This window comes from Neurospora crassa, linkage group I (genome assembly GCF_000182925.2).
Source record: "Neurospora crassa OR74A linkage group I, whole genome shotgun sequence".
NCBI lineage: Eukaryota > Fungi > Ascomycota > Sordariomycetes > Sordariales > Sordariaceae > Neurospora > Neurospora crassa.
This window is the reverse complement of record NC_026501.1, coordinates 6248750-6274668: the sequence shown is the minus strand read 5'-3', so window position 1 is coordinate 6274668 and position 25919 is coordinate 6248750. Positions and strand designations below refer to the sequence as shown.

At 39.2% G+C, this 25919-nt stretch overlaps 4 protein-coding genes across 5 annotated transcripts; 3 read left to right on the top strand and 1 right to left on the bottom strand.

Annotated features, from left to right (window-relative positions):
* The first annotated feature begins 93 nt into the window (after positions 1 to 93).
* Positions 94 to 2099, top strand: NCU07352. Of its 2 annotated transcripts, XM_011394852.1 has the most exons (3): positions 94 to 268; positions 333 to 582; positions 659 to 2099. In XM_011394852.1, the coding sequence occupies exons 2-3, from the start codon at positions 453 to 455 to the stop codon at positions 1480 to 1482; spliced, it is 954 nt and encodes a 317-aa protein (XP_011393154.1). In that variant the 5' UTR covers positions 94 to 268; positions 333 to 452; the 3' UTR covers positions 1483 to 2099. The 2 variants fall into 2 exon arrangements, with proteins under 2 accessions (XP_011393154.1, XP_011393155.1); XM_011394853.1 differs by having other exon boundaries at positions 94 to 582.
* Positions 2100 to 3857: 1758 nt separating this feature from the next.
* Positions 3858 to 5070, top strand: NCU07353 (UPF0499 protein). The gene is made up of 2 exons (XM_953240.2): positions 3858 to 4496; positions 4570 to 5070. Exons 1-2 carry the CDS (start codon positions 4347 to 4349, stop codon positions 4672 to 4674), a joined length of 255 nt encoding a protein of 84 aa, XP_958333.1. The 5' UTR covers positions 3858 to 4346; the 3' UTR covers positions 4675 to 5070.
* A 1558-nt stretch (positions 5071 to 6628) lies between these two features.
* Positions 6629 to 7679, top strand: NCU07354 (hypothetical protein; the record flags this gene model as incomplete). The annotated part of the gene is made up of 2 exons (XM_953241.2): positions 6629 to 7574; positions 7666 to 7679. 2 exons carry the CDS (start codon positions 6629 to 6631, stop codon positions 7677 to 7679), a joined length of 960 nt encoding a protein of 319 aa, XP_958334.2.
* A 1928-nt stretch (positions 7680 to 9607) lies between these two features.
* Positions 9608 to 11944, bottom strand: NCU07355 (glycosyl hydrolase family 71 protein). The gene is made up of 3 exons (XM_953242.2): positions 11556 to 11944; positions 11154 to 11493; positions 9608 to 11095 (listed from the first exon to the last, which is right to left on the bottom strand). The coding sequence occupies exons 2-3, from the start codon at positions 11241 to 11243 to the stop codon at positions 9731 to 9733; spliced, it is 1455 nt and encodes a 484-aa protein (XP_958335.2). The 5' UTR covers positions 11244 to 11493; positions 11556 to 11944; the 3' UTR covers positions 9608 to 9730.
* Between the last annotated feature and the right edge of the window lie 13975 nt (positions 11945 to 25919).

Genomic DNA, 25919 nt, shown 5'->3' with positions numbered 1-25919 from the left:
ACCACTCGGGAAGGCGCATTGTGCTGCCCCACGAGAGAAGCAGGTACCTTTGGCGCTCGCATCACCATGGTCTTTGGGCCTTCAAAAGCACCATTTGTCCTTCTAACTTCTCATGGATCGCAGATCACAACCTCCTCTCCAATCATCTGGAGTTTTTTACCTATTATTTTATTTGAGGTTACGTTGCCCATCTGCGTTACTCGTGGACATCAAGGTTCCCCGCTATCACTAACACCCGTCCCGCCCCCACCAATTCCACCATAAAGAGGTAACTATCGGCCGGTTTCACCAGCAGCTCAACACTAACTAACTGGCTGACTGACTGACTGCAGTCTCGAACATCAATACCTTGCAAGACGTCGGGTGTTGTTTTCTTTTCTTCCACTTCTTTGGGCCATCAAGAAACACATCCATATCCTCCTCTTGGCTTGTAGAAAGAACCATCAGTCACAATGGCGTCTTCAGCCAGCTCGAGCTCTGCGAGAACCAGAGCCCCGATGCAGCACATCGACCGCAAGGAGCTCTACACCAGTCTCGAGGCGCGCATCCGCTATCTCCATTCCTTCCTTGATTTCGGCACCGGTAAGTTATCCTCAGGAAAGATGGCTTCAGGGGCCAGCCACGGACGAGTGTTTCTCACATTTCTTTTCAAATACAGATGACGTCGAAGCTCTCTCCTCCGGTGCCAAGTACATCCAAGCCCTGATCCCCGCCGTAGTCAACATCGTCTACAAGAAGCTCCTCCAATACGACATCACGGCGCGCGCCTTCCAGACCCGCAGCACCGCCTTCGAGGGTTCCATGGACGAGGTCCCCGACGAGGAAAGCCCCCAGATTCTCCACCGCAAGCTGTTCCTGCGCGCATATCTTAAGAAGCTATGCTCGGACCCTACGCAGATGGAGTTCTGGGAGTACCTCGACAAAGTGGGCATGATGCACACTGGGCTCGGCCGCACGCACCCGTTGCACATCGAGTACATCCACATCGGCGTCACCCTGGGCGTCATCCAGGACATTCTCAACGAGGCCATCCTGTCGCACCCACGCCTGCCGATGCCGCGCAAGATTGCCTTTGTCAAGGCACTGGGCAAGGTTATTTGGATCCAGAACGACTTGTTCACCAGATGGTATGTACATGATGGTGAAGAGTTCACGGACGGAATGGACTTTGGCGTCGTAGAGAAGGAAGGGTTCTTGCATGGCAAGAAGGTGCTGGATGAGACTGCCGAAGCCTCTTCTTCTTCGGCTCCTGCTGCTGCTACTGGCGGCTCAGCGTGTCCTTTTTCGTCCGTTGTCGAAAGCAAAGACTGGGCGGCGGCGGCGGCATCTGCATCTGACAGTACATGTCCGTTCTCTGGAGCCAGCAAGGCGATGGAGGGTCTCAGCATCAAGGATAAGAAGCCAGTGTCTGCGGCCAAGAACAACGATGACGCTAGGTCAGATACAACGGAGAAGGCGTCTCGTCAAGAGACAGCCATCTGACAGTGTTCTTTGAAGAGGGCGAGCGTGATTATACTACGAAGATCATGACTGGGGCTGCATTTCATCTTTCCTTCTTGTTTTCTTTCTCGGTATTGTAGTTTCTGGCACGACAAGCGGGTGTATTACTAGGTTTATCATTGTTGCGGTAACAGGGACTTGGCTTCTGGCGTGCATAGGAGATGATGGAGGGTTGGTGTTGGGTTCCACTTCTTGTTCTACACAGGTCAGAATTCTCTTTTGTTGATCCATGGATGACAGGAATGAGGAGTGCTTTTCTACCCGGAAAACTTGCTATATCTCGCGGTTGCAGATGTAATGACGATTCGAGCGGCGTATGCTACTGGTAGGTCAACATGTAGTACGAAAGAGTACCACTTAACCACGTTGGTGAAAGCAGTGCCTACATGCGAGGCAATCATGGCGCGGAATGAGAGCTAAGAAACATTGGCGACCTTCCAACTGATATACATCAATGCCTACCTACTTTACCAAGTTAATACTAGATGTCCTTTATTGTCGTTACCTATCCCTAGACAAAAAAGATGATCAGGAAACAATACTTCCTCATTTCTTACTACAATAGCTGTCCTATGACATTTCCCAGCATCAACCCCGAGTAGCAGTCTTGTTCCAGGGTAATAGTTAGAGGGATATGTGGCGTCGTTCGTGGTTCGTTAGTGCAAGTAGGAGTGCCGTGGGGTATGGGTAAAGAGCTTATTGATACGAAGCATATTTTTTCGAGGACTGCGGTTCCATCCTGCCAAGGTAGGTAGGATGGGTACAGTAGAAGGCCATATGAGTGAACAAAAGCCGTGAGAAAAGTGATGTCCATAATTACTTTGACATGCAAGACTAACTACCTCATTGTGCAACCGCACTTGGACCATTTGCCCGGATCATGAGGCTCCGAACTAGACACGGCAAGCTGAAACGACGACGCAGCGGCGGGCTAAACCAGGCACTGCCGGGACCAACCTGAGTGTGTCCCCTAGTAGATCTCCAGAAGCATTGGAGAACTGCTCTCTCGATCCAGATGTGGTTGTACGGTACCTGAAGTATGAGTAGGCCTTTTGTGAAGGCTATTTCCGAGATCTGATAGGAACGAAGCAATTCGTCAGATGCCAGAACATCCTGGACAGACTTCTGGATAGCTTCGTGCTATCAACTGAACCATTCAGATGTGTCTAAACATGGCTTTCGCAGCCTGAAATATGGAAGACAGAAATCATCCTACTAGATTCCCCTCTTGGACAAGCTCCTTCTTGTTGAGGATGACAGTCACTTGACTGCATTCGCTTTATCCACTCGCTACCATCGCCCATTAGCTGCACAGTCAACATGACGTTTTCTGTTTTCGCAAGTGCAATACTCTTCTTGACCTGGGGTGCACTAGCAGCCCCAACCCAACCCCAGCTCTCTCGCCGGGGCATCGCCATACCATCAGGCTACTCCCCCACATTTTGTTCCAAGACGTTCTCCCCCTCCTTCCATGTGGGCTTCCACCCCTCGTCCTTCCAATGCGTCATCGCCACAGGAACCTCCTGGAAAGGCGAGAATATGAAGTATTTGGTGGAGGGAAGGCCGATGGTGGTGTTGACTGGAGCGCAGATTGGGGATGAAAAGGCTTGGACGGCGGTTACGAGGATGCCGAATTATGTTGATTTTGAATGTGGCAGTGGGAGGGAATTTTCCGAATAATATTGCGAAGAATTTAGAGGGGGAGCAGACGACGAATGACAAGACGGTGGACGGGATTGGGGCTGGGTAAGCGGTCGAGTAGGTGGTTGCTAATAGTATCTAGAGGTGATGGAGGTGGTGATGATCAGCATTGTTGAAGTACAACCTACATGTCGTCATGTAGGTGATATCTGATATTGCTGATCGGATTTCATGTTTTGGGCATCCTCAACCTCCAATATCGTGCCGGTGATCGGGAATGCGCCGCTAGAAGTAAAATAGAGGCGGAAGGGAAACGCGCGTTGCTTTTGAGAGAAGCGTGAACCTTCAGGTTTCGATGTTGAGCGTGTTTCAGGATTCGGACGAGCAAGATGGGATGAACCAATCGGCACAGATATGATCTTAATTGACAGGCGATGCCCGTCAGTGACCTGGCACTGTCGGCGTTTGCTGTAACCTTTCGAAACAGAGTCCATGCCTCGTCTACCTCACCCCCGCAGCAGCAGTCCCGGGGTTCGTATCACTAACAGTTTCATGCCTAGATCCCATGTGTCACTGTTAGTGCTACCCCTGACGCCACATCCCTCTCAGGGGGGTTTATCCCAGGTTGCAATTCAGGTACCCGACCGTCAACCCCACAGTACGTCCTGCGGTTCACGTTGACGATCTTGGCACAACGCAACTTCCGCAGTTCCGATTTCGTCTTTCCCTCTGTGCCCACGGGAAGGAGGAGGGAGAGGCTCTGTTATAAGTAAAGATGGCCGCGGGCCAAAGTTACCTACGTTCCCGCATAGAGAAATCTTTCTCGTCCAGGTCTCTTTCTGCTGTGTTTCCAGATTCTCCTCCTTCTTTTCGAACCCGGTGTTCGCTTTTTTCTTAAAACCTAGTTTTACTTGCAGTTTCCTAGTTTGGGCATTGCATTCTTACAACCACCCCCTTTGTGTGGTAGTTCATCTTTCGCAGGCAGAAAGAGACGGAAAGAGGTTCCTTCAGCCAAAAATAGGTGAAGCTGTGCTTCGGATCTTCTGCTGTTTTCACCTCAACCTCACTTTTTGCCTTCACCTTCACTTCTAACCGCTTTACCTTTTGTCGCTGGTTCGACATCTTTACCCCGACGCTCTTTCTTTCGGCATTTCTCCAAACAGCTTAGCGCCATCTCCAGAGCCCAGGAAATAAAACAAGCAGAAATGAAGGCTTCCATTGTCCTTGTCTCCTTCCTCGGCCTGGTTTCCGGCATGGTACTCCCCGGTCACCGTCTCAGTCCCAGCGGTGCTAAACTGCAGCCGCGGTCCCTCTTTAAGCGTGAGGCCAATCTGGACTACCGCTACGCCCCAGAGGTAGGTTGTCTTGTAATGACCCCAAAGAGATAAAATAACGAGCTTGAGCTGACCCAAGCCTTTCGTAAACCAGCCATGCCGTGCCATTCTCACCACATGCCGAGTTACGTCAGACTGCTGCTCAGGCATGAAGTGCGTGAGCGCTGATGGCGAGTCGGTTTGCACTCCCAGCGATTAAATCAGTTGAATAGATCTCATTTGGTGATCGAATCCGACGAAACGGGGCCACTGGTGGCTACTGAGGAGTTGAAGTTTTCCTGCCTGCTTGGCCTGGCCTGGAGCACCTCCTGTGTCTCGGCCGGGTCTGGGACTGGGTCTGGGACCTGTGTTGTCACATTCCCTTTCTTTGTTCATATTCGAACACTGTTAGTGTATTTTGAAGAAAAAAAAAACAAATGCCTTCAGGCTAAGGGGATTGTGGTAGTAGGTTGGGTTAGTATCTCGAAACAGCATGGCCCATGGGATGCTTGGTCGACGAATAAGGGCAACTATACGCTATGCTCAATTACTTCATTATGTGGTATTTGAGACTTTCAAGTCAACAATGGTATCCAAATTCCAATACATAAAGTCGAACGCCGGTCTTATCATACCGCCACAGCCAGTAGAAAGCTGAAGGAGGCGCTCACCTTGTTGGTATTCGTGTTGTCGGCGCGTGAGAGAATATCTCGGAAGAGGTTGAGCGTTGGCGCCTTTGTAACGGGGGTGGGTTGAGGATCAACGCCGAGGCCTCAAGCTAGTCAAGAGTTTTCATTGCTGCAAGATGAAAAAATAACTGTTGACCACATATAGAGGAAAGCTGAATATTGTTCGAATCGGTATGACCGCCGATGAGCTACCAACCCCAAGTCCACGAAATTTAGCAGCAGCGATATTGCGACAGAGGCCAGGGGAGGGGGGACTGATTGTCGGTCCATGTCCACGTTCTTTCAAGGTTTTGGGTGGCGGCTTGTTGACTTGTCGTTTAGACATTACCATAGAGGAAGATTGAGTGTGAGGAGAGGATGGTAGTAAAGAGTCGGACGAAGTGCTGACACTCGTCTAGGCAGGAATCGCAGAGAAACGCAGATCCACACTTGCACTTCTGGGGACCAATCAAACTCTGTGTCTGATGAGGACTAATAGAACACAGCAGCTCATTGGTTGGTCGCGGAATGAACGTCCAGGGGCCGGACTTGCAGCTCCGTCTTTCGCACCTCAACTCCAACGCTCCAACAAACAGTCTCTTGGCACTCGAATACATCTCCAACCAGGTATTCATCGTCACCATCGTCACACGAAAAAAAGAAGCTATCACGAACTCCCCTACGAATAAAGAGCGAGAATCTGGATTCGTTCAACGAAACATCTCTACATTCGTCCTTTTACTCGCGGGAAAATGAGTCTGCGAAACGATTCAAGCTGCGACATCGGAAGTGTTGTAAATATGGCAAAGTCCTCTTCACCAGATTAATTACTCGTTGAACTGGAGCCATTTCAAGTGGCTTCGGGTAGGATAATCTGACCAGACGAGCCTTACTAGTAATGTAGTCCATTTCAGTGTGCTTTGTTCGCTTAAAAACAGAACCCCCCCTTTTTTTTTTTTTTTTCCGCCTTGTCGCTGGAAGGACAGCACGGCACACGAATATCATTCGGTAATATGAAGCCTAAACATTCCACTCGCATACTCAACCCCCAGGCAAATACTCAAAAAGCTCACCACTACCCCTGAAGTCAAACCGACTTTTCAAACTTATAAAATGTTTCTGGCGAATGGTCCGGGACTGAATTTCGAGCACAATGCTCCCTTGTACTAACGACCAAAGACGGCAGTATGACGAGAACAAAGCAAAATCCCCAGCAGTCACATTGTCCGCCGTAAATTTTGAATAAAGGAGGTTTGGCGGCTTTATTCTGCCTCATTTACTCTTTGAGTTCAGCGAACAATTCCATTGAAGACGAGCACTAAACTTACCCTTCGACAGGGTGTCCAAATAACATGGTTATTCGACCGTTGCTTTGTGGACGGCGAGACTGTACGGTTTATAAACATCCCGATGTCTCGTCTTATGAGAGACAGGGAATAAGCATCTCAGCAGACTAACCAACAGCGAAAACATACACTGAAAGTCAGTTGCCTCCCCTCAACGACCATGTCCGACTCCAACACACGAGCGTATCTCTTCAAGTTCAGAGGATCTGACTATGTCTTCTGCAGAACGGCCGGTCATGGCGCCGAAGCCCAAGCACAAGTCGTCCAGAAAGTCAGCACAGGTGAGCTTCTCATTCGCAAGGTGAGCAAGAACCGTCTCGATCGAAGCAAATGCATCGAACCCAATGAGTTCCACCTCATGGAAGAATACCTGAGTAAGCCACCTCGCTCGCCCGATATCCGACCACTGATTCCGGAATTCTACGGATACGAAAAGATCCAGTCCAAGAATGGGCTTTTCCATCTGGTATCCTACTGGCAGCTCATCAACGGCGGTTCAGTCAAGGACTTGATTATGACCAAGTATAACTCCATCAAGCACACCAAGTTCAACCCAGACAAGCGGTTTCCAGCAAGACTCATCGCCCGCATGCTCCACCAGGTCTTCAGCTCTCTGCAACACCTCTACACCGTCTACAAGAAACCAATCTTCCATAAAGATCTACACCCCGGTAATATATGGCTGCACTTTGCTCCTTCCGGCGACGGAGAGCTCAGCGACATCCCAGACTTCTACCTCGGTGATTTTGGCTATGCCGGTTGGGACTTCGGCTTTAACCCCAACCATATGGCCACCAGAGACATCGACCAAGTCATGGAATGGGCACGTTTATTGATCTGCATCAACCTGCCCGAGCACCAGCGGCCACCGAGAGACGGCGCGGTCCCTTACCCCGATGACCCCCAACGGGGTCGTACCATCCCGGGAGACGCGCCCATGACCGCCATCCTCTCGCTCTACTACGACTTCTGTCACGAGCTGAAGCAATTCAAGGACCAAGCAGGCCGGCGAATTCGCGAACCGTCCTGTCCCCCACCCGACCTTAGCAATTTCATTCGCCGCGCTGAGGCGCTCGAGAAGAAGCTTACCCCTTCGTTGACTGGGTGTATGTTGATGACGGGGCTGAATGAATCGAACGACCCACGCGTCCAAAATTTCATGCATGAAATCAAGGAAAAAGCCTTCCAAACGGCTAGTGCGCCGCCTTTAACCATGCATGGTACCTATGAGAAATGCTTGACGCCTTTGGTTAGAGATTTTCCTATCAAAGTCCATGGTCCATTTTATCTGGCCGAGATGAGTGCAACTACAGGTAGGTGGGAAGCAATTGATGATGTCACGCATCATCGCCCGGGAAAGACGAGGGGCAGTGGGAGGGGACTGAGGGCCATTTCAGAGAGCCCGGATGAGGAGGATGGAGAGACTGATTCGGAGCCTGAGTTCTGATGAAGTTTGAGTGGTTACTAGATGGTGCTGAATCGGGCTGTCTCAAGTGAGGCAGTTGTGTTATTTTGAAACGGGTCTTTTCTGCTTGCTGTTCTCAGATATCGCGTAGGGTAAATTTAGCTTGGTAGGCTAGGGCGTATAGCAGGTCTCTCGTCATATCTTTTGGTGATCATTGTTGGCTTGGGCTATGCACTTGACGAAAGAGAAGATCAACTTGAACTAGATTAGCGTTGGAATAAATTATTTCATGCATGTATAATCGATTTACGAAATAAGCACTTTACATAATTCTTCAACTCATGACTTATATCGTGTGCCCGATATATTTAGGTAGTAGGTACCTTGTAATTCGAAATAAATAGGCTTGTAATCATACAGCTCTGTCGAGGTATCTTACCTACTAATGACTGCCTCAATTGTATGCGACACCAACCTATCCCTCGCACTCCACCAAGTCCAACGTTTCTGAGTCTTTGGTATGCCATGTTGAACGAACCTTAGCATGCCATAGGATCAAGAGTTGTTGATTAGCTTAGAAGTAACCTCAGACGTCATAAAGGTGAGGAGAAAAGTGTGTACATCAGGTTTGGCACGAGGTCTTTTTGCGGCTAGTGACAAGGGAAATATTGATGTTCAATGACTTGACGGGCATCTCAGGTAATGAAGATGTTCCCAGAGTTCGATTTTGATAGAGTCCGTGCCCTTGGACCTTGTCCATCCGAAAAAGGGCTGCTTCGGGATTGCAAATTTAGGGTCCTTTCATCTATGTACGATGCTCTTCCCGCTCCATGTAACCCTACTCTACACTACATGTACATACACTATGATGGTGTCGGGCCGCTTGAACTCCATTCTCGCATGGACAAGGACAGGAAAAGGTGCGGGGAGCTCATCGGGATGGACCTTGATTGGCTGGAATTCAAGTATTGGCCAATCATTTCTCTTCTTCACGTTTCATCCCTTTAACTGCTCAAATGTATCATTTTTGCCAAGACCGGGGGAGACTTGCAGTACTTGGTGACTTTCTGACGCCGCCAAGCAACGCCTGCAGGAAGATCCATGCAAAAGATCGCCGATGCGAAAAGTATCCTTTTTTCTAAGAAATCTAATTATTCTATATTGGCCTTTGAAGGATTAGGATAGAAGTATAGAATTTCATTATCAAACGCAAATACTACGAGATTTGTACCCGTTGTGTTGAGGTTTGAAAAAAAATCGTGTTTTCGTTTTGTGGGCGAGGAGGATGATACTATTGGTTGATTGGTCTCCATACCTAAAGTGCTACAAAAGTTGGCGAGATTTAGGTATCTGTATGGGTGCAGATGTAAAGGTGGATAAAATACGGCCAGCCGATTGGCTACATTCTGGTCTTGGCGAAAATGATACATTTGAGCAGTTAAAGGGATGACAATCAAGGTCTGCGGGACAAGGAAGAATGATCGTCAAAACCCCAACACTCCAACTCCGCCATGATCGCCATATCCACTCACTGAAGCGACGACAACCGATCAAGTTTCTTCAGGGATCAAGGCCAACAGCAACCCGACAACTGCCAGTATCAGACAATGAAGGCACAAAGAATAGCATGGTGACAAAGAAAGCCCTTCGACAGCCCTCCACGTTGATGACAATGGCCGGCCGTCGATTTCATCTCTTCACCGCCACACAACAAAAAAAGTTGAGGAACCTGAGGGGGACTTCATCAGACATTCATATTTACATTAATGTTCATGACTTAAATCATTGACGCCATCAGTCATCAGGTCGTCTATGGTAATTACAAAGATAATAATAATAATAATCAGAGCCCTCCTATCAGGAGCTGATAACAGCTGAGTTCCAATTCACCATTCCGCCCACACATTCCGTCGTGATAGCTGGTCCTCCCTTCGCCTGCGCAATTAGCAGCGTTGTCCCGTCTTCCAGGGTTCTCGTCACCGACACCACCACATCCCCCATGCTGTTGGTGAACAACACCTTGCCCGAATAAATTCCTGCTCTGCCGTTCTGCGGCGTCTTCGAGAAGGTCGCCTTCTGGTCCTTCCCACCGATCGAAACCCTGATATCGGCTGGCTCTGCCAACAAGGCGGTGAAGAAGATGTTATCCTGCAGGAGCTCGTCTGGTGCGTACACCTCCTGATATTTCGGGTCATTGCCAGTCGTGTTGCCGTTGCTACAAGCTTTTGCTGGGTTAATCCGATAATAGGCTACCACCGCCTCTTCTGGCACAGCGAAGTCTTGCTGTGCCACCTGCTCCGCTGCTTTGAAGACAGTTGAGGTCGGCGATGGAGCTGGCGCCGTAACAATAGTGGTCATAGTTTTGACAACAGTGGTGGGGATCCGCTTGGTCGACTGGCCCTTGCTGCCTTGCTTGTACTGCTGAATATAATAGGGCAACAATTTCCTCCACCCATCATGCGGCATGTTTTCGGCATAGTTGAGCGGTGCATTTGCACTCCGAAACAGCCCAAGCGATTTCTCGCGGACTGGGCCGATATAGTGCGATTCGCCGTAGTCGTTCCAGGTAAGAATTTCCACGAATTCGGGCTGGAATTCGATTATCTGCTGCCAGCGCGTGTCCCAAAGCTCATCTCCCTTCCAGAGCCAATTCTTGTTCCAGCTGGGCAGGTTGGTGTAGAACCACCCGGCGACCGGCATAATGTAAGGACGACCATCTAACGCGGTCCGATACTGCTCATCCATTTCCGTGGTCATGGCAGAAGGCCCCTTTGGCCAAGCAGTGTAGCTGAATAGTCCATCCACAACACCACCCGCCTTTGTGGCTGCGTTTGCAGGGCCGAGGGAAGACCAGTCTGGGATGAAAAGGCAGTTGGTCTTATCCTTGATATCATGCCAGTCTTCCGCATGATCTGGTCCCTCAAAGGTGGAAACTAAAGGTCGGTAGGTGTTGTCAGGCTTGAAGTACGAGCGCTCATCCGCCCAGCGATTGATCAGGGCGGTTATGGCGTCTTTGGACCAAGGAGCTTGTGCGTTATAGTCAAAAGAGAAGAACAGCTTGAAGTTGACAGCATTGGCAGCTCGGAAGGCATTGGCCAGGGAGTTGGCGTTGCTTTCGTCTTGCGAAGCAATGTTAAGAACGAAGCCATCGATGGAAGCTTTCTGTGCAAGACGGATGTCATCCTGCCAGTCAGGCAGGTCATAATAACGAGCATTTCCCACCTTAAAGCATGTGTGAGTTGAGTGTTTCTTGTTTGCCAACGGGTGGGGGTGGACTTACAATAAAGTGAGCAAAGACCTCCTTCGCTGCTTGCGCAAAGGGCAGCAGCGCCAGCGCTGTTACTAAACGAACGGAAAATGAGTATTTCATCTTTGATACCACGGCCCTAAAATCTAACTGAAGAAAGAGGGGATAATTCGATAGGTAGGTAAGGACTGTGCTTATAAACGGAGAGGCTCCTCAACACTTCACCATTGCAAGGGTGACCTTCCTCTTCAAAGAAAACTCAAAGAGGTGGGATAATGGCGCGTCAAGCTTTGTCGGGTAACGGTTCCTGGTCTAGAATCTGCGGACTGCATCTTGACATGGTGTTCCTGCTCCTAGGGCTGAGAATGTTTGACTTAAATCGGTTAGCTGATATTGGCAATAGCTTCATATCGCAGGCGTAGCGAACCTACTAACAATCAGCTTGCAGGGCCGGTGCATATGTACTGATATCGGAGATACCGGAGCACATTCCGAAAGAATATAAGATGTCAACAGGGACCATGCGTCCCGCCGGTCGAGCAACAACTTGGATCCACCGGGTGTCGCCTCAAAAGGGAAGGAGAAATTAGACAAGGCATATCTTCGATGCTTGACTGTTCTGCTTGATCACTGATCAAGCTCTTCAGGGCCGTCCGTGGTTTTCTCAACATCTCCCATTACAAACGCAAAACGGATGGAGGTGTTGACGTTATTTAGCAACCGATTGCCAATTGACCGACGACCGTTCCGCTCTCCAGCTGCGAAATCTGCATCTCTTAAAGGAGAGAGAAAGGCCTGAGTGAGGCCGCTTAGCCGAAGAATGGGCAGGTGGAAAGTGGCGTTGACAAACCGAAGCAGAAGCGGGCTGGGCCGTTGAGGTCCAAATTCTCGGTGTGTCCAAAGAAAGAAAAAATAAGACAAACGACAAACGGCCGAGTTTGGCCAATCCGCCGCTTGTTGTGTTCCCACACTCAATCGCCTGTGCAGTCTTAGCAAGAGGTGTGTGTGCGTGTACACACACACACCGCATTTGACAAATCTGGCCATTTGACATCGCTTTACACGACTCAACTCAATCATTTAACATCGAAATCTAGCCAAAACTAGTACAAAAAGTCGATATTTTAATACTCTACGTTGTACAATTATCTATTTTGATATTTACGTTATCTTTTAAACTATTATCGATATAGTATACTTCCCTAATACCTGTTAGAAGGTATTAATAATAATAATACTAATAAATAACGAGCATCCTAATAATATCGCTAAAATTATTAGTATAAATATAAAGAGTACGTAGAAATATAAATATACTCTATCGGATATTAGTAAGGTATTTTTACTATTATAAGTTTCTTAGAATATTAGAAAGCTTCCTATATAAACGTTTAAAATATAGTATATACTATATTACTCCCTATATTTTATTAACTATAATTAATATTATAAAGGAAGTTATAAACCTCCTTATATTAAAACCCAATTTATACTTCGACGAGATTTGTGCCTTTCTAGCCAACGAATATAATATATACATTTCAATCGAAACCGTACGGCGGTACCTTCGATAAGAGAAGTAGAAGAAGAAGCGACTCTATATAAAAGTATTATAATAATCCCCTATACTAGTAGCCGAATAAATATTAAAAATCTCTTTATTTACTATAAAAATATTTATATTCTATAACGAATTTAGTACAAACCGAAGGGACGGCGTTCGTTATACTAACTAGGTACCCTATAGTACTATTATAATAATATTAAGTAAGTTCGTACGTAATATATAGTATTACCTCCTCTTAGCTATTATAATAAATAGGTTACTTAATATATTAGTATTTAGAAGTATAACGGACTTAACCGGAGTCTAGAACTAAATAGTAAAATACCTATTCCTTAAAATAAATCTATTTCCTAATTACAATAGTATTTTAATAATAAATAACGCTAATTAGTACTTTTATACCGAATTCTAATACGTATATAATTAGAAGGGGGTTCTATTATAGTATTTACCGTTATATTCTCCTAAATTTAACCCTATCGAAATATACTTTAGTAACTTTAAATAGCAATTTAAGAGGGTATATTGTAACGAAGGCGGTAATAAGATATCAAACAACAATTTTATTACGTTTTTTAAACAATTAGTATAGGATATAGGGTATAAAGTATAATAGATCTATAGCTATTTTAAGAATATAAAACTAGTAATAAATCGATTTAATAATATTAATAAAGAGTATAGCGAGTTATATACTAACGAGCTAGTTAAATATAGAGAGACGAGTACTATATCTAAGCGGCGGTAAAGAATATAGAAGGGAGAGATAGATTTATATATATTAAATTAAATTATATACTAAAAATACCAGAAATACTAGAAATACTAGAAGTGCCAAAAATACCAAAAGTACCAGAAGTACCAGAAGTGCCAGAAGTGCTAGAAATTGTATTTATTTATATAATAATACCAAAATACCAGAAACCCCCCTCTTTCGCTATAAATCGACTCGTAATATCGTTATTGCTCGCTAAGACCGCTAATAATAATACTACCTACTATAAAAGCGAAAGCTCTAGCAATGCCGTACTTAAATATAATATTAAATTACAGGTCTAAAATATATACTAATTAATTAAATTACAATAATAGGGGTTAGAAGGCATACTTACCATAGCTTAACTATATTACCAATACCGTATACTCAATTTTAAGGAAATTTTTAATACCGTCCCTAAATACTATATAGAAGTCGTAATTAAACCCTAGCTTCGTAAACCACTCTACTAGCTACTCTCTAAGTACAAATATATCGGGTAGCGCCTCCTTATTCCGGAACTTATTCCTTAAAGCAATTAGAATTCTATATACTAGTACTATTTTAATTAATAACCTAATATAATAATACTTATAGAACGCTTTAAAAAACTTAATAATAATCTTTTTAGCTGGCCAATTAGGCGGGGCGGGGGGTGGCGGTAACGAACGAAGACCGAAAATTGAAGGTACGGGCGGACGTAGTATAAATAATTTTCCAACCTCTATTAAGGAATCTTTAATCTCCTCACCCTTATCCTCCTCGCCTACTACCAACGGCAATACAATTAATAGTAATACTAATAGCCAAATAAATACTATAATCGTTATAGAAATAGAAGGAAGGTTAGCGTTAGTATACCTAATAGTAAAAGTCTCGCAGTCGGTTAGGTATTTATAGAATATAGTAATAAAATATTTTAATAGTGTATACGAATTGATAATTACCGTTTTACCCAGTAAGGGGAAAACGCCCGCCATATTATAATTATAGCCGCTAACGATTACCAAGTTAGTAATAAAGCCGCCGGTAGTATAAAGTAGCTAAATTTAAAGATATTAAAAATAGGGAAGGAAGTACTAGTATAGTAACGGGTATAGTAGGTATAGGGGAAGAGGGTATAGCTAGTATAAACCTTTAAAATCGTCCCTCCTTAGTATAGCTTATAATAGATTATTTATAGTCTCTATATTAGTACTACTATTATTACTATTAATATTATTAATAATATTAATATTAACCAATAGACTATTACCTCCTCCCTTACATTTACTATTACTATCGCCAATACCAAAGGCGGCTACTACCTTATTACCCAACATATTTTATACTAATTTAAATAGTAGGTTAGCTACTATAGCCTTCCCTAGCAATATAGCGCGTACCTACTTACCCACATTTTTAATATTAAGGTTATAATAGGTTATACTCCTATCTATAATATAGTATATCTAATACTCAATAACCTTATTATAATTCTTATACTTATAGCCAAAATTATACGCTTATACCTATACTAACTCCTAATATACAGTACTATATAATTTTACCCCCGTACGCTCCTCTCGCTACCGGTCCTCTTCTAAATTCTTCTTAATTTCTACTAGTATAGTATTTATTATAACGCACTTAAACTTCTCGGTACTGGTTAGAATCTATAACTTTTATAACAATAATATATCGACCGTTTGTAGGGTTAAAGTAATAAAAGGATTAATTAAACTACGAGAGAGGGTAGGAATAGAGGGTATATTACTATAGGAGGATAAGGTAGCGGGGATTTTACTAACAAACAAGTTAGTCAACCGAAATTTAAATAATTATTACTGGATATATACAATTAACTATAGAATAGGGTACTAGGTTGGTATACAGCTTAATTAAGTTACACCCAATCCGGTACTACGGCCGAGGTACGCCCAATACTACGGTCGAGTGCATACTAGCCGACTATTATTAGTAGGCGGCTCGCGGGAAGTGGGACCCACCCCTGTAAATTAGGGTAGACCCTTACCTAAGACCAGGGTCCTTACATAAAAAGATCCCTATCTAGGCCGGCCAATAGCCGTAAAACTTCCTTCTACATCTCGCTTTTTTACTTTAATATTATTAATTACATTAATAAATATTTAGAATTTCTAAACAAACCTAGCGAACTATAATATCTAATAACTATAATTAAAAAATCTAATTAACTAAACTATTTTTAATTAATTAATTCCTTAATTAAAAAGTCGCTTAATCGCTCTACAATATACTTTACGCTCCCAATTATTAAATCCTATAACTCTCTTCAATAAACATCGACCCCGCAATTAACCCCCCTTTACCGGCTATCGCTACTTCGGTTACCTTAATTATTCACCTCTCTCTTCTATACTCTTACTTAATTATACTTTAGCCCCTTAGTAAAATCCTTATATATTCTTAGTACTACTATTATTACTAGCTAATACTAATATAATTAACTATATTACCCTAATCCAAACTATCGTACAAACGGACTTTAGTACGTACGTAATCCCTTAATACAACGGGTATCCCTCGCTCCAACGATTTTACTTTAATAATTTTACTTAACAATTTTCCCCTACTCTATATTTATATAGTTCTATAATTGTAGTATTAATACTATACTAATAACTTACTATTATTACTATAGCGAACCTTATATTTAATTTATTTAATAATAAAGATCCGCCTAGAAATTCGGTACTACTTCCTCCCAATTTCCTTAAAACGACTTATTGCAAAATATCTAAAAACCCGACGAGACGGATTAACCTCCGACTCAATTACAATTTTCGTACAATAAACGCCGGACTAAATAAAAGCCCTGATAATCCGGACTTACTACCGCTAGTCGATAGCCCTAATAAAACCGACCTATTTAATATACTTCCCCCTATTATACCCCTTCTAATAGTATTGGCCGATAGAGCTCCTCCAAGCCCCCGGAAATTATCTAACCCAATTCCAACCTTATTACCTTAGTTTAATACTACCTTATCCGCTTCACCCAAGCTCCGTACCTCTTTACCTAATACTTTAACTCCTATCCGAAAATCTTATTAAATTAGAAGTAGTACGCCACCCGGCTATAACTACCTATGTATAAATACACCCCCTAATTTATTTACTAGTAAGAATACTAATTAATTTATATTTATACAGATAAAGTACTATAATTAGAATATTAATTGCGAATTCGATAATATTTAAAATAAATTTAATACTAATGTAGCCAAAATTAACCTTATTAATATTTATATTAATAATCTCGAAGTTAAAGTAAATAAAGATATATCCTATTTTAATAAAAATATTAATAATATTATATTTAATATTAAGGATAATCTAAAATACTCTTAAAACGTTTATAATATAGTTAAAAATATAAGTAGTAGCTTAAATACAACTAATTAAAATATTAACCTACTTAATACTAATATTAGCCAATTAAACCTATTATTTCGTAAAGAGTAAATTAAAATTAATTAATATTTTAAAAGAGTAATTAAATCTTTAAATATTAGTAAAATTTAGGTAGAGAAAATATTTAAAATAATTAAGGCTATCGAGTAATAGCTCCTTACTATTACCAATCTCTATAAATCTAGTACCTACTCGCCTATTATCGGCTAGGTTCTAAATAACGTTAAAATAATAACTATTAGCAAATTAATAAAAATAATAATTCGTATAAGCCCTAAAATCCCTATTATCGAACTCTACTCTACCGAAAGACTAGCGCCCAACTATAATTATCCTAATATTAAACCTATTAAGTACTATATTATAGTAGTTAATAATACCGATAATTTTAACCCTACCTACTTTTACTGTACTAAATTAATTAATTTCTTTCTAAGTATTAATAGGGCCGAAGCGGCCCGTTAGCTATATATTTTGCCTAATTAAATTTATTCCGGCCTATTGTTGAACTATAAAGGTAATTAAATAGCCGGTCCTAGTTTACGCCCCTTCCTAAAATATAATAGTGCTGCTTCGAATTATCGTTTAACCGAATTCTAAAGCTGCTTTAAAACTGTTATTCAACTTTAAAAGTAATTTGCTACCGAAGTCCGCGCTGCGGCCAATAAAGGAAAAGGTAAATAAACTTTAAAGGCTTCTAGTAGTAGAAATAATAAACTTCCTAAATTAAAAGATAGTAATAACTTATTATTTAATTTAAATAAATTTAATTCTATTAATTCTAAATACGAGTACTATTATAAAAAGTATTATAAGGCTAGGAAAGTTCGCTGCGAGAAGCGCTATAAATTTAAATATAATTATAAAGATCCTAATCCTAATAGCTTTAACTCCGAGGATAGAAATACTCCCTTTCCGAAGCCCCCTCCTAGCGGCGGTCCCCCTAAAGGAGGCGGCCCCCTTAATAGAAGAGATTTATTTAATAACGAACTTTATAATAATTATTATCGTACTAATACCGCCGATACCGGATATTCCTCCTATTTTTAAAAGTTTAATTTTAAGTTAAAGTATAAAGATATTAATTAATTCGTCCCCTTTTATATTAATCCGGATAATATTAGCGTAATTACTAATAATAAAACTCTAATTTATATAAATACCTTCCTCTTTCGTAAATATTTCTTTTTATTTTTTAAAAACGAAAATACTGCCGTTAATATTAAAAAATAAATTATATAATATTTTTCTACTTTACTTAGTAGTACGGCTATACTATAGTAAAGTAACGAAATTAATCCCTTTAAATATAAATATTTCCGTTAAAATAATTTCGAATTCGTATTAGAAGTATTAATTAATTGTTTCTTACCCAACTCAGTTATTATAATTAGGAAATTTACTAAGGACCGTTTTAAATTTAAGGATATTACCTATAATAAGAATACATTATCCTAATTCATTTAGTGTAAGTTCCGCTATACTCGCGCAATAGGAATTTTCTATTATATTAGAGAGAATTAGTATAGTATTATAATTTAGATTTAAATTAGTATAGATTTTAAAATTAAATAATATTTTAATTTACTTACTAAAAAGGGTACCCTTGTTAAATACTTTATAGAAATAGAAAGTACTAAAGTAATCCTATTAGTAATTACTTATAAATAATACTCCTATATTTATTAGAAAATTACCGGCGCCGCCGTTAAAATCGAAGCAATTATCCTTACTAATTAATATAATTAAAATTAAGATAACCGCAATAATTAAAATAATAGATAGAAGGATTATAATTAGCGTAACAACGACTGTTATAATAATTATAACTATTATAATAATTATAACCGATGTAATAATTATAATTAATATAATAATTGAAACCGCCGCAATAATTATAATTAATATAATAATTGTAACTGCTGCAATAACTGTAGGGATAGGGCTCATTATATTAACGAATCGTATAGTAAGGAAACTAAGGATTCGGAGGACAATTAAACCGTTTATATTAATAATATTTCTATTTTATTAGATTTAAGTAATAACGCTGGCGTATTTTATACTATAAATATAAATTCTAGTAATAAATTAAAATATTCCTACTATTATAAGGAATTCCTAGTAATAAAAGTAAAACGCTACTATATAAAGCTATACTTAGTATATAAATAACCCTGCGCCCCCTTATTAATAGCCCCTTTATTTTAAATATATATTTATTATATAGAAGTATTTCCTTCTCGAAACGCCCTATTCTAATATATCGATTCCTATAAGGATATTAAAGTAGGTTATAAATATTACGCTCCCTAGAAAGTATCTTCTTCCGCTATTAGGCTACCGATATTTAAAGTACTAATCTATAAGGATAAGGAAATTTTAAAAAGCCTACTATTTAATTATATTTACTTCTATATTATAGTTCGAACTTCGCTTAAAGCTAATAAAACCGAAATATATATAGACCTAGGCGCTACTAAGATAATTATCGGCCGAGACTTCTTATTGACCTTCGAATATTTAATTTCAATAAAATATACTATTAAAATTCGGGGAGTTAATAGTAAATCCTTAAAACTTACTAAATAAGCGACCTTTATATTCTACTTCAAAAGAATAGTAAATAGTAAGACTAACTTAATTAAAATCCAGACAGCCGGTTAGGTAATAGACAAATTATAACCAAACCTCCTTTTAATAAATTCTTTCCTTTACCTACAATAAACAGATATTAACTATAATACCGAATATATTACCTTCTCTAATATAAGCCTATTAGTAATACCTTTTAACGTCCAACGCTATTCTATAAAATACGTAAGGAAAGTTACTGTTTTAAAGAAAACCGTCCTACAACCCGGCGAAGAGACTATAGTAACTGTTTATTACAAACCCCTACCTAAAGGTCGAAACTTTATATTCAATTCTAGTAATAATAGTATAATAAATATAATAGTTAATTATAAATCCCTAAAATTAATACTATTTAAAAATTCTATTAGAGGAGTTCGTATAATCCTTAAAAAGTAGTATATCGGTTATATCGAAGAATATAAAAATAGTAGATATTTTGTTAGCGATTAGAATAAAATTAAAATCGCCGCCTTCTTTATTTAAATATTCAATACTCTAAACGAAAATCCTATAGTTACTATTAATAAAATTATTAAATATATTATAGCTAACTATATTCCCCTAATAAATTTCAAAATAAACTTTACCCCCGCTATCGAAACGGCCGTATATAGTTAATACTCTACCCCTAAATTAAATAAACTTCAATTACTAAATCTTTTAACCGTTTTAAAAAAGTATTTAACCTTAGGTATTTGTATAGATAGGTTAGAAATAGTTATTAAAGAAGGTGTTTATATTTATACAGCCGATAAAGACTACGCCCAAGCCCTAAAAAAGCTAATAAAGTCCTTTCTATTATTATAAAAGGAAGGGGGATTAGTAAATATACCTAAGGAGGAGTATATATATATACCTCTAGTAGAAGGTTAGTAGAATTAAAGAGTAACTATAAAAATATATCTATTAAATAAAAAGGAGTAGGCTATTATTAATAAAGTCTTTAATATACTATATAAGTAAAGGAAAATATAATAGATTATTTAGGTAACTCTATTTACGTACCCGGTATTCGTAGTTTAGAGAGAAATAAGGGATGGGAAGTAAAAAGGGCGGCCGGTTATTGATATAAAGGTTATTAATAGCCTTACCGTTCCTAATAACTACCCCCTCCCTTTATAAAATAAGGTTATTACATTTATATAAAGGAAATATTTTATTACAATTATTAATACAATAACTTTCTTCTACTAATTTAGAGTATAACCTTCCTACTGGAACTAATTAATTCTTATTACCTACAAAGGTCTCAAAGTACTAACTATTACCCAAATAGGATTCCGAAATACTCCCGCGTACGTATAGAGATTTATAGACCAGCTCCTTCGCAATTATAAAGATTACTACCGTACGTATATTAATAATATTATTATTATCTTTAATACTTAGGAAGACTATATCGCCTATCTAATAATTATTTTCAATTTATTTACTTCCTACAATATTTTACTATTTTCTAAAAAATCATTCTTAAGTTACTCTAACATCGAACTATTAAACTTTTAAATCGATAATCTAAAACTCTAAAATACCTAATAGTAAATTAAAATATTCAAAAAGCTCGTCTTCCTAAAATAATTAAAAATACTCGAATAATACCTAGGAGTATTAAAATTTCTATAATATTTAATACCCTATTATACTTAACTCTCCGAGCTATTATAGTATAAGAAAGTCCAACTCCTCGTAGTAAAACGTATAAAAAATACAATTATTAATAGTAAACCGGCTAAGTAAGTTATATATTACACACATATAAAGTTCGTCCCTATAAAAGACGAGGTAACCTCCTTTAAGGCTATTCAAACCGAAATCTATAGCGGAGCTATACTTTACTATCTAAACCCCAATAAATAAACCTTCCTTTAAATTAATAACTCTATTAAAAAGGGTTTCAATATAATATTCTTTTATTTAAAAAATAATTATATTTAAAAACCCAGCGCCCATATCCCTACGAATTAAATCTTACTAATTCTCTTTCTAAGTAAGTACTTAATTAATACTAAAATAAAATACAATCTATCTAAATTTAAAGTTACTTACCTAATTTAAATTATAAAGAGGCTCCGTACGTATATCCATTCCTATAATAAGACCGTTATTATCCTTATAGACTACTTAATAATAAAGGGTATTATAGAGTAAAAGTCCCTACATACGAGCTCTACGGATAAGGACAACCGGCGTCTAATTAATATATTTATTTACCTATCCTAATATAATATTAAAATATATTACCTATTAAGTAAATTAAATTTTATACCTAATATACTAAACCGGCTTCAAATTACTAATAATATTTAACTAAGGCCTAAGGGCATCCTAATATTTAATAACGTTTAGCTAGCAATCGACTAAATACACCTCACTATTACCGAAACCGTCTTAAACGAAGAATTAAAGAGCTAATTTATTATAATTTACTACAAAAATAAAAAGTACGCTACAATTATTACTAACCTATAGGACTTTCAATTCGATAATAAGGACGTTATATCTTTTCAACGCCCCAACTACCTATTTTCTATAATTAATAATATAATTTATACAAATTAATTAGACGGTACTAAAATACTATACGTCCCTTATAGCTATATATAGAAAGTTTTAGAATTCATATACAATAAAAAACACTACTTTAACTAAAATAGAATACTCTATAATTTAAAAAGATTTTCTATTATTAATAAAATATACCTTATTAAATAGTATATTTATAATTACCCGTTTTATAACTTAAATTAGACCGACCAATCCCCCTCTATAGGATAACTATAGCCTATCCGACCGAAATTTAATAATACGTTCCTTATACGAACGGTAATTATCGATTTTATAATAAGTCTACTAACCGTATTAGCCGAAAACTCCCTATAAAAATTATTTAATTAAATTACCTTTAACGCCCTAATACCTACTATTAATATAATATCCAAACGGACTTTACTTATTTTAAAATATTTAACCTATATAATAGAGGAATAGGGTATTACATTTATACAATTCCTTATCCTATCGGATTAAAGACTTCTATTAAAAATTATCTCTAATCGAAATAAAAAATTCACCTCCAATTTCTAACGAAGTATATAATAAGCGCTAGGTATACAATTCCTAATAATAACCGCTTATTACCCCTAAAGAGACAACGCTTTAGAATAAAAAAACTAAAATATTAAAATCGCTATTCGTTTCTATATTTTCAATTACCCTAATAATAATTAACTAAAATTAATACCGTCTTTACAATAGAATCTCAATAACACCTATATTAACGCTATTAAAGCATCCCTATACAAATATTTATTTAATTATCAATTATAAAGCCTATTAAAGTCCCTCAATAACCCTTCTTTATAAGAATATAACCCTACGCTTTATAATTACATCTATAACAAAACTAAATTCGCTATAAACTTTACTACTATTAAAGCTAAATAATTCTACAATCCTAATTGCAAACTAATAGATATTAAAATTAGTAATAAAATTTACCTAAAATTATACTACAGGTATTACCTTCGAGACCGTCCGTTTCGAAAATTTTCTTAATAACGTATTGGTCCTTTTAAAATTATTAAGAAGGTCGGCGAACTAGCATTTAAACTAAATTTTCCTTATACTATAAAAGGAATCTACTTAATTATATTAATTACCTATTTCAAACGAGCTTCTTGTAAGGAAGACCCCTTCGGACGATTTCCTCCGCCTTTAGGACCCGTTAAAGATTCTCAAAAAAATTTAGAGCTAGAATTAGGACTACAATATAAAGTAGAGAGGTTAGTAACCTATAAGGAATTAAGAGGAGGGAAAATAAAGTACTAAATTAAATAGAAGGGATATAGTAATAAGGATAATAAATAGTAAACGGAGGAATAGTTTAAGAATACTCCCTACCTAATTGTAGAGTATTAGGATAAGCATAATAGCCGGTTAAGGGAGAATTCTAGGAAAAGGGATTTTAGTAAGAAAGACCCCGGTAAAAAGGCTATACGAAGGAATACCCGGAGGAGGGATTAATCGAGCTACTACTAAGGATAGTAGCCTTTTTATATATAAGCCGGGACTTATTACCGGATATATATAATTAACTATAGAGTAGGGTATTAGGTTAATATATAGTTCAATTAAACTATACCCAATCCGGTACCACAGCCGAGGCACGCCTAATACTACAGTCGGGTATATACTAGCCGACTACTATTAGTAGGCGGCTCGCGGGAAGTAAGACCCACCCCTACAAATTAGGGTGGACCCCTGCCCAAGACCAGGGTCCTTATATAAAAGGATCCCTATCTAGGCCGGCCAATAGCCGTAAAACTTCCTTCTACATCTCGCTTTCTTACTTTAATATTATTAATTACATCAATAGATATTTGGAGTTTCTAAACAAACCCAACGAACCGTAACAATAATATAGTAAAATAATAGTACTAGCCAATATAATAGAAGTACAATTTTATAACAGTCTCATACTTAATATTATTATACTCGTTATAAAAATCCTTCCCAGAAATAATCTTATTGTATATAATAACCTAAGCACAACGGTTATTATAAGTAGTAGCGATATATATAATATTGTACAAAGAGACTAACTACTTTATCCTTACAATTATATTATTACTAATAATATTTTCTATATAACCTCGCTATATATATAAAATTTTACTAAATAGTATCGTCCTAAACCACTACTTATAAAGCTTACTATTATTTTACTTAACTTTAACTTCTTTAAATAAACTACGTTCTTCGATAGCGGGTAGTTTAATATAGCTAGCGGTAATATATAAACCAACTATATTAAATTAAACCTATATCAAATTAGGGTATTTGGGACGCAGCGGCGGTAGTACTATAGTAACCGGCTTATAGGCGGCGTAGGGTTAAGCTGGTAGTACTAAAGTAATTAATTTAGTTAAGGAGGCTACCTTACCGTCGTTATTGCCCGATAAATAAAATAAAGTATCGAGAGCCCGCTTCTTAGGGGTAAGGCGGACGGGGAATTATTACTCAACTTCGTTATTATTGCTAAAATCCTCTTTGCTATTAGAAATTTCAATAAGTATCGTAGGTTTAGGGGGGGAAAATAGTAGCTCTAGGACTAGGACTAAAACTAGTTTTAGGATTAAAATTAGGACTAGCTCTAACTTTAGCACGGTAGCCTTCCCCTTCTTAATAGTAGTCTTTTTAACAATAATCTTAATAGGAGTAGCCTTCTTCTTAGGTAGAGCAATCTTAGGGATAACTTTAATAAATTACTCAGTTTTACAACTCTTTTTTCTAGGGCGGAATAAGGCGCGTTATAGAATTATTAAACTAGGATCTTCCTAGTCTTAATCTTTATCGAAGTAGACTACTAGCGCGCCGCTTCGAGTACGGGATCGTTTTACGCCGGCGGGTTTTAAATTAAAGATTGTTTTAGGAAGTATTATTGTAATAGATTTAATTAATTACTAGTATTGTAATTACTTTGCACGTTGAAATAGCTTCAAATTAATGTAGAAATTATTATAAAATAATGAATTTTAACGAAGTTGTACAATACAGAAGTGCGGTGTGTATGTGTGTGTGCACGCACACACACCTCTTGCCAAGACTGCACAGGCGATTGAGTGTGGGAATGGTAGCGGTGACGCTATGGTAGCGGACGCCAATGAGATGAAAGAAGAGGAGCCGCATTTGGAACATTTGACGCTTCCGCGAGCACGCCCAAGTGGATTCGTCAAATTCAAGGGTCTTACTGCGATGTGAACAATAGTCCGGATGGACAGGACGCTTTTGACAAGCTAGACCCAGTGGGTATGCGGACTAATTTTTTCAGCTACATTGACTGAAAAAATACACGCCACCGAAATTCCTCCGGCAAGGCGACCAACGTCGCTCGTCTTCAGGTCTCCCAGCAAATGATGCGACGTCACGGAACCCTGTATCGCCGGGCGGTGGAAGATGTCTTGAACGGCCTTATGGCGGAAATTCAGCCGCCGCAATGTTTCGGAGGACGGACGGAAAAAGACGGTGTGTTTGTTCCTTATCTTTCCGACTGAAATTGGTTGTCTCAAACTGAAGTTATTCCCGTCCGGTCAACTACAGGCGGCGAGCGTCGCCGGCGATACACGGAGGGATGTCGTGGTGATCACAATGATAAAATGTAGAGTATCTGCCAAGGTGTCTTGTGGTTTTTATGAGTACGTAGAGGGTTCCGAGACTGTTGCAAAGTTACAAGAAGGTCAGAGGAGACATGGAGTTCAATCGGCCGGAGTGAAGTTGATCGAGGTTCAGTTCGCTAGAGGTAGGTTGCACCGACCCGCTCGCTGATTGACCTCTGTCTGATAAGCATTTTTGGAAAGGGCGAGGAACGAGTGGAAATGAATCGGATTGAGCCACCCACAAAGTT

Coding starts and splice junctions, on each gene's coding strand:
- NCU07352 (XM_011394852.1), top strand. CDS start 453: ATGGCGTCTTCAGCCAGCTCGAGCTCTGCGAGAACCAGAGCCCCGATG. Junction 583..658: donor CTTCCTTGATTTCGGCACCG/GTAAGTTATCCT, acceptor TTTCAAATACAG/ATGACGTCGAAGCTCTCTCC.
- NCU07353 (XM_953240.2), top strand. CDS start 4,347: ATGAAGGCTTCCATTGTCCTTGTCTCCTTCCTCGGCCTGGTTTCCGGC. Junction 4,497..4,569: donor ACTACCGCTACGCCCCAGAG/GTAGGTTGTCTT, acceptor TTCGTAAACCAG/CCATGCCGTGCCATTCTCAC.
- NCU07355 (XM_953242.2), bottom strand. CDS start 11,243: ATGAAATACTCATTTTCCGTTCGTTTAGTAACAGCGCTGGCGCTGCTG. Junction 11,096..11,153: donor AGGTCTTTGCTCACTTTATT/GTAAGTCCACCC, acceptor ACATGCTTTAAG/GTGGGAAATGCTCGTTATTA.